Source organism: Columba livia, chromosome 13 (assembly GCF_036013475.1).
Source record: "Columba livia isolate bColLiv1 breed racing homer chromosome 13, bColLiv1.pat.W.v2, whole genome shotgun sequence".
Lineage (NCBI taxonomy): Eukaryota > Metazoa > Chordata > Aves > Columbiformes > Columbidae > Columba > Columba livia.
The window spans coordinates 18,414,226-18,429,165 of record NC_088614.1 but is presented as its reverse complement, the minus strand read 5'-3'; the positions used below and the strand labels follow the sequence as shown (position 1 = coordinate 18,429,165).

Genomic DNA, 14,940 nt, shown 5'->3' with positions numbered 1-14,940 from the left:
AAGGACAAGAAGGGGAGCCTGAGGACAGACTACATTTTCTAGCCCTTCACTTCAAAGCTGAATTTGTAGTTGAGGTTTCCAAAGTTCACCAACTCCGTCTATAAACCAGTGACTAAGACAGGCCACACACCTACCTTAAATCAATAGATAAGGGCAGACTATACTTTCAGGTTGCTGATAACAGCAAAGGAAAAAAGGTGTTAATTTTCTGTGACAGATGCACAAGCCATGCCAGAAAACGTTAATTAAATAAAGCCATATTCTTCAGGCCCTGTTCACACAAAGTTTTCACTCACTTTCATCTTCTGTTTTTGGTTTGGTTCATTTTTTACTCCACATTAGTGCATGCAAAAAATAGAAATTGTTTTATATAGCCCAGAACTGACCTGAGTTTTTAATCTATCACCTACAAATTTGTAGAAGAATGAAACATGCCTGCAAAAAGACCAAATGGATCATTTTTTCCTTAATCAGAGAATCATTTAGGTTGGAAAAGACCCCTCGGATCACTGAATTGGTGACATTGCACCTAACCCTGCACCGAGTTCTTTGCTTAGCACTGTAGCAGCAAAGCCAGGCAAACAGCCTGCGTTAGTATGGAGTTCTCCCCTTCACTTCAAGGCTTGATTCAGCTCTTGCTGAAGTTAGTCACATTTCTTCTATTCGGAAGTTTAGTCGACTCCTTGTCCTTAAATATTACATTATCTGTTTCCTCTATTTAAAATAATTCAATATTTTAAATGTAAATCTAATTTAAATTAAAACAGGGACTTAGATGGGTATTTTGTTAACTTCAAAGTATCAATATTCTTTTATAAAACTTGATAATCAAACTGTATTTTTTAAAAGTTAGTGTATTCTTTTCCTACAGATACATCACATTTCGATGGGATCAATTCCCGTGTTGCTTATCTGAGGGCAGGCTATAATTTGACATTCAAATGCAACCTCTTTGTTATTTTTCATACCAGTCAGCTGCACAGTTATTCAGCAGCCTAACAAACAGTTACTCTGTAATTACCTCTGATCCGCCGTGAGTTGAAAGATGCATTTGCAAAACTGGGAAATGTTTGTATTTTTTTCGGAACTATCACATTTTGTTTGGTGTATGAGCATGATATCATTTTGTCTGAATGCACAGACAGATCAAAAGGACCTGGAAAGGCAAAACTAGACTGGAAAAGCAAAACATCCCCTCAAATGTAGTTTAAAGCTGTGAAGAGGGTCTCTTCTACCATAACCCTCGGTTATAGGGGAAAATCAAAATACACTGTTCTGTTTAAGTTTAGCGATGCACAATAAGAGAGGAAAAGTATCTGCGGCTGCAATGCAAAAGAAAACCAAGGACCACAGTAAGCAAGCTGTAATTTTGTCCTTGAGGAAGCAGAGGATGTTGAAACTAATTCATATTCATGTTAGAGCTGGAGGGGAATGGGGAGCAGCACAGGCAGCCCCCGCTCCTCATGCCACCCTCCCAAAACCCAAGAACCCAGAAACCCAGGTTTCTGGTTAGTATAAATCACTCTGAATGTCATCCTCCCTTTAACCATGATGTTTGTGTTTTGGAAAATCCACCTTAGTTTCACCACTTCCTATTCATTTTCATGGACTCCAAAAAGGAAACCCTAAAAGATGCAGAAGATACTGCATGCACTCGGTCACACATGAGGGTTCATTACATGCAATTACATATCACCTAAGAGTGGTAAGACAGCATGGGATGTGTGCTGGGAGGGACAAAGGAGGATGTTAAACTAGGGGGAACAAAGGGATGGGATGAGACTTGAAAAGAGTTAGAAGGGGCATCCTAAGCAGAAACTGTAGCACCTTTTCAATATTCGAGTGGCAATTATGGGCACTTGTCTCTTGTCAGAAACTCTGGATGCAAAGAGCGTGTCCTTAGAAACTGTTCTGCATATCTAATTTTGACCACAATAAGCTTTGTATTCATAGTGACACATAATCAAGATACATGTGACACATCAATATGAGTAAACAAACACATAACTCAGAATAAACTATTGCCGTAGCCACTTAAGTGACTTGTAGTGGAAGCTGCTATAGTCATGTCAGGTTTATGACAATGAAAACAATTGTGTTTTATTCACACATCCTCAGTAAATCCTTAAGGGAAAAAATAATAAAAATACTTTTTAAAGAATGTACACTGCCAACATCCTCCCACCCACACGTCCATCCAGAGACCAGCCTGGAACAAACGCTGCCAGAAAACAACCTGCATTTTTGATACACAGCTGCGTTATTGAGTCTTACTGGTCTCCAACAAGGCCCCAAGTCAGGGTGTAGTTTGCGGTTTTGCCACTTCGAGTAAATGAACCGTGCTATGTATTGCAGTGAATTGTTATTGGTTCAAAACCGAAAAATATGGTTTATGTTTTAGCAACTATTAGCAGTAGAGTTATACAGTTATTAGCAGAAGTTATACAGTCACTTTTTTTTTTTTTTTGGTCAAAAATCAATGCTGAATAAAATAAAAAAAGATGATACCTAACTACAAGAAGCAGCAACAGTAAAGCAGCATTCCCAATGTCTGGAAGCACCTGCAACTCTGAAGCATTATTCTACAGCTGCATCACTTCAGCAAAAGTTCGAGTCTACTAAATGCTTTTGAAAAGAGTTTTTTCCATCTCCTTGTGGCAAATACCAATAAGAAGGAAACAAAAATGTCAGGAAACAGGGAACCACAGAAAAGCAATGATAACAGCGTGATGAAATGCCACTGGACCTTTACTTCTTCACCACAAACCTAATTACGATTCTAGATTTTCTGAGGCAGTGCAGTCCCTTAATTGTTGTGAGGAACTAACAGGTTTTAATTTCTACGTATAACAATTACACAACATTTCCAGAAAATAATATGGTGCCATTAAGTGACATAAAAGGATTTGCCTTAAAGAAATGAATCAGTGAACAGGCAGGAAGAAAACTGATTGAAGTAAAGTGTTAAGACACAACAAATGGACCAGGGGATGACTTGCTGCTGTGTTACACAGTCTCAACTTAATCAAGGGAGCCGCGCTACCATGAAACAGGCAGGAATCTGGCCCACACTCTACAGCAATTATATTATTAATATGCTAATACATCATGCATATTAAAATGTCATAAAACATTGACTTAGCTATTAAAGGTCTTATTGTCAATTATAGTTAGCTATGAAATTTTATAATGACTAGCAACAATAATAATAATAATAATAATAACAATAAGCAGACTGATTGAGGACAAGTTGTCTGGAATATTTTGACTGTTTTAAATGGTATCATGGTTGAAGCAAAACAATACCTCAAATCAAATCCCTCCCTTACTGATAGACAAAATATCAAAATGCTGTAATAAAAAATATTGAATAAGAATTTATTATAGAAATATTTAAAGTCATTCTTTTTAGAGCTCGTGTTCCTTTCTGGGACTGATTTTTTTTAACAGTGCATTTTAATTACTCTTATGTTTCCTTCATGGATAAAATATTGCTAGAAATGCTGGATTTGACTCATGTTCTAGGAGTTCAGCAGAAACCATTCTTACTTGCAAACCTTCAGCAATAACCAAGCGTATCGGCACGTACCTTTAAAAAATCCTCTCCTCTGTTTCTCAGCCAGAAAACACTGTCATTCTTTGCTATGAAGCAGCTTTAGCAGCAGCTCAAAGCATGCTGCTCTGAGCGGAGTTTTTATTCGAGAATGAAATGTGTATGAAGGAGATGATATTCAGCTATAAAACTGCAGAGCCTGACCTATGTGCTTCAACCTTAGAGAAAAAACAGTGGAGATTTTCGACAGTCGCATCCTGCTTAGAAGTAGATGAATTCAGCTGATCAAGCTAGATGAATACTACACATTATTCTTAAGATTAATCATAATTTCTTCAGAAATTCTAATTCAAATATTCAAAGTGCAGATGGGCAATTGTTAGTTGTTCAGTTTAACAGTTTACTGATTTTGCTAATACGTATATTGTCAGTTTAACCACGCCTCCAGCTTTCTCTAAGTAATTAATAAACGTACTTCATGTGAATTAGTCAAGTACATTTTCACTAATGACTCCTGTATTCCTTACGTGAATCCTTATCTGTCTTGTGCCCCCAAAAGCCTTCTTCCCTTCTCAAACACCACCTGCTATCCCAACCTTTTGTGTTTTAAGCTTTGAAGAGTGTTCTCAATTCCAGCATGTTTCTGGAAATCAGCATTTGCAAATCTAGGTCTAAGATGTCTAGCCTGGCTTTATAATGCCCTGAAACCCAAAATTCAAAAAAACCATTAAGACTGTTGATGCAACTCTCTCTCCTTTTCCTTGCCTTAATTGTTTATTACCTCTTTATTTTTTTGCACTGAATTACTCAGATGCTCGCTTCACAGTTGCCTTACATGCTCTCCTCCAAAATCAAAGGTTGCTGACTTCTATTGAGCATCCCATACCTGAATTCCAGTTGAATGCACTTTCATCGCTGAGAACTGCAAACCAGCTTTGGGTGATGCACCAGCCTTCCACTGACCAATGGCAAATGCTCCACGACCCATTAGGATCTATGGAGTTCTGTGTAACCCTGTATTTGTGTGCAAATGAATAAAAACTACCTTACTAAATTCTGTCTTTCTGTGCAAAAATGATGGATTATCTAGTTTGAGTTCCACTATGCCAGAGAAAAAAGGGTCAAACGAAAAAGGTTAATATTCCTTAGCTTCTCATGTTTAAACCTCCATAAAGCCTTATTTCCTTCTCTTTCTGAAATGTACTGAAATCTACCCAGCCCTAAATTAGAGGTAATTATATGATGCACCAAAGTAACTTCCTAAAATGTTAGAATTATTGCTAATAATGCTTATAGTAATTTTTACAACAAAAGGCTAAATAAAATTAAATAAATGAAAGCATGAGGAAAGGTATTCATGGCATTAAAAAGCACATTGTAGCTGAAGGCTTATTCTGAGGACTAATTATGTCTCTCTTCCTTTTTAATTAGTGTCCTTGTATTTTTTAAGGGAATATACAATATAGATAACTTTAGCAGAGCATGTGCCAGGTGATGATTCAATTATTGTATTTATGTTCTTGGTAAACCACAAAGAGTCTTTCTGGCTTTATGCCCTTTCCCATTAGGTGATAAAATTGCCTCATACTTCTTCATTTCCAAAGAACGCAGTTGGTATGGGTAATTACCTTTGTCAGATAGAGCCCACAGCTTTGTCCTTGAGATTCCTGTGCTCTATGCCTGGAAAATATATCTTGTGGTCAAATCACCATTTCCATTTCAAGTTCTTGTCTGTATTTTCATCTATTGCTTTGCCTAATAATGCATGAGAATTTCTACTGGTTGTGGCAGTTCTGGTGCTTTGCCAAGTCCTTGGGCAGGGGGCTCAGCTAACCACCAGTCTGCTTTTTGTTTGGCAAGTGAAGCTGAATACCAAGACTCATTTGATAAAGCAGTCAATCAAAATCAAAATAATAGCTCCATGACTGCAGTGCCTGGAGAAAAAGGAAAACAGAAATTCCATTAAAACCCTTCATTCGGAGATTTGTACCTTGGCTAAGAGCACTACCGTAGGCTAAAAGAAATCTCTCCCAGGCAGTTCTGCACTGGCATTGGAATTCCCCAGCGGAGTGGGTTCCTGCATGTCTGTGCATGTGATGCTGCACAGAGAGTGGGAAGAGGGAGAGATTGCAGAGGAGCCTTTTTGTAACCTAACGCAACAGAGCAAATGGATGCGCACTTCACCGCGGTATTCCGGGTACATCTGAAAACGCTTGCGTCTATGGTAATTATCACAGAATCACAGAAACGACTGGGTTGGAAAAGACCTCAGAGATCACCAAGTCCAAGCCTTGGTCCAACTTCAGTCCATTGACTAGATCATGGCACTAGGTGCCATGTCCAATCTCAGTTTAAAAACCTCCAGGGCCGGTGAGTCCAGCACCTCCCTGGGCAGCCATTCCAATGCCCGACCACTCTCTCTGCAAAGAATTGCTTTCTAATCTCCAGCCTAAATTTCCCCTGGCAGAGTTGAAGCCCATGCCCCCTTGTCCTATTGCTGCCTGCCTGGGAGAAGAGACCAATCCCCACCTGACTAGAACTGCCCTTCAGGTAGTTCTAGAGAGTGCTGAGCTCAGCTCTAAGCCTCCACTTCTCCAGACTAAACAAGCCCAGCTCCCTCAGCCTCTCCCTATAGGGCTGGTGTTCAAGTCCCTTATAAAAGGACCTGTCTGTGTTTGAATGTGCTCAGGGTAGTACCTCACAACGGTAACTCAGATTTGACCTGAACACAGCTGGAGGAACCCGGTGCTGCACGTGGTCATGAGAAGGGTAGGAAGAAAACATAAACCTTGAGTAGCCACTCAGTGTTACATCAGATGCAAGAAAGCTTGGGGACTTTTAAGACATCATAATTTAGTTGAAAGTTTATGAGCCACGGTTTATGGTACTTGTTGGTGTGTTTTTCACAAATCTCAGAGGCTGCCAACTGGAAGATGTTCAGAAGTTTTTTCTTGCTGAAATCTATGGTATCATTCAGTGAATTTCTGCTACATAATACATGTTCTTGAGAAAAGGATTACCTCACTTTTAAAAATAAGAGAATTCCAGATAAGCATTGCTAATAGTGAATGCATTATTGTATACTTTTTGTTTTCAAAGAATTCACTAGAATTCTGTATCTCAAGCAGATCTCAGCTACAGTTTAGGAAGGATGAGTATGCAAATATCCGGATATTCATATTTAAATTGGAGAAATATTGTACAGTTAAATTATGTTACTAATGCACTTCTTTCTTGCCTAAGTTAAAGCAGCTTCTCTGAGATAAGTCTTTGCTTTGGTTTCAAACTACATTAGTTCTCCATTTATCACTGCTTTTGTTATATCAATTAACCAGCAATGACTGAAGTACATGGCATTTCCTTAGCATATGCGGGACACACAGTGAGGATGCCAGGGAAATATCTGCCATGTGGCTGCTCCAGCCATTAGAAGATGGAAATGGAAATCCATGGAGTTGGAGGCAGAAAGAAAACAGAGTTTAGTTATTCTATGCCTTATACATGTATGATAATCTGATAGCTTGAATGACCAGTGATTCTGAACTCCATTCAGAATCTGTGAAAAATGTAGCAAAAATGTACTAATAAATAAATCACGGCTATTTGATTTTCTTTCAGTAGCTGAGTAGCACGGGGAAGGCAGAACTCAGTAAGCACTGCAAAACCTGTTCAGGAAACGGAGCGAATACTGAGGAGCTTAGCCCAGCCTGAACTCTGCTCTGCTTCACTGCCCAGCTGAATTACTAACCGGTTAATGCAGGCAACCCAAGCATTGCAATGTGAACAGTAGTTATAGCTATAATTGCAACTTATACAAACTAAAAAATGTATTTCTGTGTTTCGATGAATGGCACCACATATGACTATGAGGATCCTGACTTCACTACATTTTACTGAGTGACATAAAATTCCATTTCAGGGAAGTACCAAAGAACCCAAGATGTGATGAGCTTTTGTACATACAAAAAAGATACAGCAAAAGAAATCTTAATAATTTGTTCTTACTGCACTGCAATTCAGGCTCTCAGAGAACATGTGCATACACACTTAGATTCCTTTCCCATCCAGGGCATAGCTCCAGAGACTCCAAACATGGAAGCAGCACAATCAGCCTCGACTTACCAAGCAAGGCTATACCCATCCCTGTTCTCCCAAGCATCTAGCTAAACTAAACCTCCCAACCTCAGCGTACAACTTGAAGCTCATGTAACTCTCAACTGCACAACAAAACAGTGGGAAATCTCCTTAGTCCACTATTTGAGTCCAGAGTCAGTGACAGAAAACAAAGTTCACCTTTTATATCCGCACACCAAAAGGTACGTTCTCAGGGAAAGGTCATTTTGCCAGTGAGCCTGAGTGCTCTAGTTTGTAATCACCTGCTCCTGACTCATTCAGCAGAGTAAACTTGGCAACGTATGGCAATGTAGAAAGAAAATGTGAGAATCAATTCACAGACACAATAACTTTCAGTATCTCTTCGCCATGAGTGTTAATACATATATTTCCTCTGTGAATCCCAAGCCTGTATTGCAGAATGATCTTGCAAAGAGGTCAGAGTTCTTTGCAATATTATCTTCTCTTAAAACTCCATGTGACACAAATCACCAACACAGAGGAGCCACCACATGACCAGAGAGGAAAAGTTGAACAACAAAGAAGCAAAAATTAATTTGACGATACAAGAAAGAAGTGTAAGAAATCATACAATAGAAACAAATGTGCGATACGAATGGAACTCACAAGAGCAGATAGATCTGAGCGTAGTAGGTGAGAGGTTCGAAGTTGCAGAAGGAATTTATCTACCAGTTTTTCACTAAATTAATAGAAAATGTATAACTAAATCTGAAATCCTGAAACTGTCACCTAAATATCACCTGTACCATGAAATCACTTTCAGACCACTCTTTTTCACTGATCACTCTCTGCCTTGTTTCATCTTTAGTAACCAAATATTTCAATAGGATGAAATATTTGAATAATTATCTCTAGGAGCCATGCAACCGGTATGCAACGTAGTTACAGTGGTTTAAACAGGAGACACAAAACTATATGCAATTTGTCTCCATGTTTTGAGCACCAGAACATAAAGGCAATACAAAAGTTGGCTGAGGGAGAGCCACTCAAGGCCACTGTTCCTTAGTCTGTCTGGCTCATTTAACCACCCAAAAAGAAAGGCTGCAGACAACTAGGAACTCACAGAGGCTGGAAGGCGTCTGCTTGCAATGGGCAAGTGAAAAGAGCAAAACAGCACCCTCCAAAACGTCTCCCTGTGCACAGGTTTCCGAATGTGATGGTAATACTGTTTGTCACCAATAGGATTGATTTGTTCTGAATTAGAACTAGCCAGGCACCTGCCTATGAATAAGAACATAAAATGTTCTCCTAAACAAAACTAAACTGGTATTTTGCCTGTTAAGTACTTAGAGACAAGAGTCACAGTCCCCACTGGCTCATGCTTTTGTGTTTCTACTCCTAGTTCTGCTACACATGAAAGTTCACATTTTGGGGCACTCGGATTAAAAAGAAGTAGCATGCTTAAAATTGTTCACACACATTCTAAATCGGACACATTCTAAACCTGATTGCTTTCAAAGAGATCAGCCCTTCTGAATCTAAACACCTTCATCCTCAAGCCAGGTGAAAACACAGAGTCAGTTCAGCCTGATCAGCCTTGTCTTAGAAGGTTCCTGCCTGAGAGATGATACCAAAGAGTAACAGAGTGACTTTGCCACGGTGACAGCAGAACACTGCCAACATTTACCGGTGCTTAAAGCACAAATTCAGCTGCAGGTAACTTAACACCATGGAGTTCTGAAATAGTGATTTATGGTTTGGCACAACTTGCTGTTTAGCTATGAAAGCGTTGATAGATCAGGGTATACCATGCTAAGAATCAAGAAGAGAAAACAATATCGTGGCTTATGATTAGCAAGCAAGTGTAATGGCAGTGAAACAGCCTGATGATCGCACCACAGGGAGAGCGGTGAGCCCTGAACTGAACCTGGAAAGCGAAAATCCTCCTGTACAAATGATGCTGACATATTTATTTTTATGGGAAAGATCAGCAGTCCGTTAATATTACTGTCAGTGAAGCCTCAGAGTGACACACGTATTTTCATTTGGTGCTTCTGTGTGCCTCCAACAGGTTTCTGTTATTTTATAACAGAGATTTTGCTCATTATTTTGTTGGGAAAAAACAAATCTAAAAATGCCCACTTTACCCAGCTTGACAGGTCTATGAACAATCTCATTTTCTGCATGAGCTTAAAAATAATTTCTCTTAAATAAACAAAGATAGTAGTCTATGAAATTAAGCTCTTGTTTTACGTAAATGTCAAATAATTATATTGGAAATGCGAAAACAAGCCATCAGCAGGAACACAAATGCTTAGAACGAGATTGGCATTATTATTTTCATAGCCAGTCTGCTAACAGGCCGTTTTACACCATGCTGGATGCTGGGGCTCCCAGGAAGTCTAATGACAAACCCCATTTCTTACCAAATTCTTGAATATAATTAAGTTTTAAGAATCTGAAGATGCCACAGGGAGACTTGATTGTGGTGTGGCTTACTCAGGTACACCTCTGTTCACTTTGCTCTGACACACACGTACAAGTGAGATCAAAAAATCAATTGGAGGAATTTGTTGATTTTTTTTGTTTATTTTGTTCTTTTTTGACTTTTTGGAGGAAATAAAAGGTAAAACTAGATAACATCTTACTATTCCAATGTCTGAAAACTTTGCATCACAAAGTAATAATTCAGCTTTCCATGCCTTTGGTAAATCTCAGGATTTGATATTGCTCATGTCTTGAGAAAATTGGTATGGAAATGTTATTTCTTTCTCTTTTAAAAGCATGATAATTATTAACGGGCTTGATATAAACCTGGGCAAAATATGTCCTACGAAACCACAGCTTGCTTGCTTTCATGATGCAGTCTGATTCCCTGTGTTGGCTCGGCTTTCTTGCAAGCAGAAAGTATTCTTGCTATAATAGTTTATCAAACTAGTGTGTGCCTGCAAGATTTAACAGTAATTAACAGGACACCATTGGAACTACCGGCTATGAAATACACAAATTATTACAGCAGGTCACAGGAATACAGTTTACAAGGGTTGTAAGTTGAGAGCTCAGTTTGTACTCAGACCTGTCTCTCGCTTACGTGTGCCATTTCAGCCACCTGTCACATATCACCAACATGCTTGGCTTTGAAACCAAGTGCCACAGAAAAATATTGGGCAACAAAAATGGGCCAAATAAGTAAATTTGATCCTCCCATTCATTATGGTCATAGCTACACTATTATCAAACTGAGCATTAAAAGTTCTGTGTCATAACATTATACTCTTTAAAAAAGATACACTGGGGAGAAAAGCGAGCACTAACATCACCCTATTTTCTACAGGCAAGAATTAGCAGCACTGATCATCAGGCTCTGAAGACAAACGTTCTTACAAGGTGTCAAGTGTGTCTGCACATATGGGAATTATGCATATACGTTGCAGAATAGATGCGTCAGCAGAAACATTTTCATAGTTTGTGTTTCAGCTAAGACGACATGGGATGACAAACCTACGTTCTGAATCTGTTCTTTTGCTGCAGTATGTTTATTTCAAATATGTATTGTAAAATACAGGCCTACTATGAATAATAAATTATATTGTCATGCATGATCCTGTCAGCAGCGCTTACAATTCCAAATTAATCAGGAATTCTTCATTATTAAAATCTAGGACCCAGGTACTCCTGGCACCCACTGACTTAAGTGCACAGATCAGTCACAATAGTTTTGTGGATGTGAACAATCCATGTTCTTGCCTATAGCTGTATATGAGCAAATTTATTCATATGGATCAAATAGGACTACTTTCACGCAACATTACCTGTGTGCTTAATCATTTATGGTACTGAAACATCACTCAGCATTAAGGACTTCTGTGTTGAGTTTGCAATTGACTTCTACAATAGCAAAACTTTATTTTTTGTGTCTTAATGTAACTAAAATAAATGGAACTTCAGCAGAAATTAAGTGTTCTTTCAAAAATTCTGTAATTTAAAAATTCAATGTGCTTTACTTTTTACTTAATTATATAGTTTCTACTGTACACACTGTTAAAATTAATTACGAAACCAACAGAAGTAAAAGTTATTATACACAAATACTTACTAGTTTCAGTAGCTACAATAGTTATGTTGTGCCACATATTCGTTTCTCTGTCCAGTGGTGTTGCCAAAGTTATTTTCCCATCTTCTGCGTTAATGTTGAACTGTCTCTCAAGGTCAGTGTGACGATCAATGGAAAACCTACAAAACAGACATCCCTGTAATCTACTTAATGAAGTTGGTGTAATCCGTACAATCACAAGACAATTTAGGGAGCCCTCTGAGAGCTGCAGTTTTATAGCCAAATGGATTGAGAAGCTCAATAGCATAATAATTTATCAGACAAAATGACAAACTGAGACTAAAAAAACCTTAATAATTATTGCCCAAGGAGTAATTAGCTGTATACCCAGTGTGAAGGTTATAAAATGCCCTCAGGTTCACTGGGTAACATCTTTGAAAAACGATGCTGATCAAGAGTTAATTACACAATTCATCACATTTATTAGACAGTTTCTATGGTATTTCACAGTAGCCGATGATAATTTCAACAGTAATGTATTAAGCGCACAAAAATGGCGGGCTTCATGGTTATTTTAAAAAGGGTTGAATAACATTATTTTACCAATACATTTCAGCTTAATGAAGCATGAACTTTTCACCAAGCGTATTATTTAGTTGTGGTTCAAGCAGCTCCATGGGCAGAATGCAGTTAGTGAATCACCGTTTTCCTATAAAACCCTTCGAACACTGAAGGACCGATTGGTTGCTGGACTGACATCACTGATTTTAACACAACAAGATTCATCTGAGAGGCAGAGTTTGCAGCTGGGAATGTCCAGGTAGATGATGCAGCCTAACTAGAGCCAGCCCAACGACGGAGAGAGCTGCAGCACATCGCTCCAACGGGGCATTAAGCAGGATGATGTTCTAAAGCTCAGAACCAGATCTCAGGAAAGCTTTTCTATTTGTATATTTTCACAGAGTTATTTTACTAATGTATTATTCGCAAAATGAAACTAAATCACAAAATTAAGCCTTCCTATTTTTTGACAGAAAGGTATGAAATGAGAGAGTTTAGTGATAAACTACTGATACAGTTCAACAAAAATTGACTTCAAGGGGTTTTACTGAATCCTAATTGTGGATTTGTATAAAAGCCTTTTAAGCCTTTGTATCACAGAACCTAACAGCATGCACTGACAATTTTTACATCTGTTCTGCATTATATCTAGGCATAATAGGGTGAGCTAGGATACAGTATCAGACTGGATTACATTTATAGTGGTCAGAAAAGGTACTCTGACCGTCAGTTGCTCATCACATTTCTACTTTTTGCCAATATCCTGTTAAATTCACTGATAAAAGAACAAGAGCATATTTCGCTACAGTGACAATGGCACAGTTATCTGAAAATCAGTTATTCCATTCTGTTTTATGCTTTATCATAACCAATTTCAAAAAACATTCTGATTCAGAAGTTCCTTCATATGCTACAATAAACATATTTAGATGAACTTATACTCATTCCAATGTAATACCATTGATATTGATGGACATAGCATTAGGATCTGATTTCAGAGCTTAAGATTAATGCAACCATCTTTTTCAATATCAGTGTCAGATATTTTCATATTTAGAATGAAAGATACATTGCAATTAGATTGTTTGTGCAATGCATTCAGTAAGATAGAAGGTAAAGGTAAGAAGCTTGAAGGTAAAGGGGCCCAAGATAGTTGGTTCGTGTTCAGGGACTGTTTCTACCGGGCACAAGATCAGAGTATCCCGACACATAGGAATTCAAGGAAGGGAGCCAGGAGACCTGCTGGTTAAACAGGGAACTGCTGGGTGTGCTCAAGTGGAAGAGGAGAGTTTATAAATCATGGAAGGAGGGGCTGGCCCAGGCTGCCCAGGGAGGTTGTGGAGTCTCCTTCTCTGGAGACATTGCAACCCGCCTGGACACCTTCCTGTGTAACCTCCTCTGGGTGTTCCTGCTCCATGGGGGGATTGCACTGGATGAGCTTTCCAGGTCCCTTCCAACCCCTGACATTCTGGGATTCTGTGAATTCACTTTCAAAAAATTAGCTCTAAATTATGAAAATGCATAGAAATCTGGAAGTTCAGATTTTAAAGACTGTATTACTAAAGATCAAGCCTAGCATGGCCAGACTGGGAAGGTACTTAACAACTAATGGACCTAAGAGTGAAAACCCCTGTTTAACTAGGAAATGGCATTTTTTAGACAGTTAAGTTTTCTGTTCTTAAACACTAAGAAGAAATATTTTTCCCACTTATAAACCAGTAGTTTGGCTAAGAAGAGTACCATAAATAATACAAACTAGAAGGCACATGCATCTATATTTGCATATTTAAGTAAAGTGATTTTCTAGTGAGCTCCACATACTCAGTTCTCACTGGTTTAATGGTAATTGTAGAATACTATCCTCAGCATTTCTGAAAAATCAGGTCACTTGTGTGGAAGAATAAAGCTGTAGGTGCCTAACTTCAAGCAATCATTTTTGAAATGTATCTTAACCTTATTTTGATGCCTCCCTAGTTTCAATTAAAGTATTAGAAGTCAAATTCTAGCACTAGTGAAAGCAGTAAAAACTACTTTACAGACTTGCACAGGTTCAAGATTTCACTCAAGAAAATATAAGGACAGCCACAAGGATAACTTTTTAAAGATGTCATCACTTAAAACTGTCTTTCAATTCTTGATGTTCACGTAATGATACAGAAAGGACTCTTCTGATAGCAAACATCTATGACATTTTTACAGATCACAAATGAAATAAAATAGGAAATGTTTATATGCCATTTTATGTTTAGTTGACCTGGACTTGACATTAATTCCATGGAGATGAGGCACGTTTTTTCTCTAAGGATCAATCCTTTTCTGAACTTCCATTGACAGTCTTCCTGCAGAACACTTTATGAAGGTATAAAACTGGGAGCGTAACATCTGTGAGTTTATTATATTGCATTTCATCTCATCCCAACGGTATTTAGTCACGATGCAAAACACACTCACAGTGAAACATTTTTAACATGAGTTACATGTCTTTGCCAGACTACGAAGAAGTGAAACCCTCTCCTGATTTTAATTCGATAAATATTTGGTACAAAACAAAAAAGAAAATCTGCAGTGCCATAAACCTGAGAAAACTAATAGTACATTTGCAGTTTCCTTTTCATGATAATGATATTGTAGCTCTTTTTAATGGGAATGCATTGTCAGATCCATAAGCTATACATAAAACACACATTTCTCTAAAAAT

General features: G+C 38.2%; 1 protein-coding gene across 5 annotated transcripts in view; it reads right to left on the bottom strand.

Moving 5' to 3' along the window:
* Positions 1-14,940, bottom strand: part of CDH8 (cadherin 8) — a 352,129-nt gene that overhangs the window by 36,436 nt on the left and 300,753 nt on the right. For all 5 annotated transcript variants that reach the window (XM_065029272.1, XM_065029271.1, XM_065029274.1 and 2 more), the window contains one exon: positions 11,724-11,860. In XM_065029272.1, the coding sequence (XP_064885344.1) occupies positions 11,724-11,860 (137 nt within the window). The remainder of the gene's footprint in view (positions 1-11,723; positions 11,861-14,940) is intronic.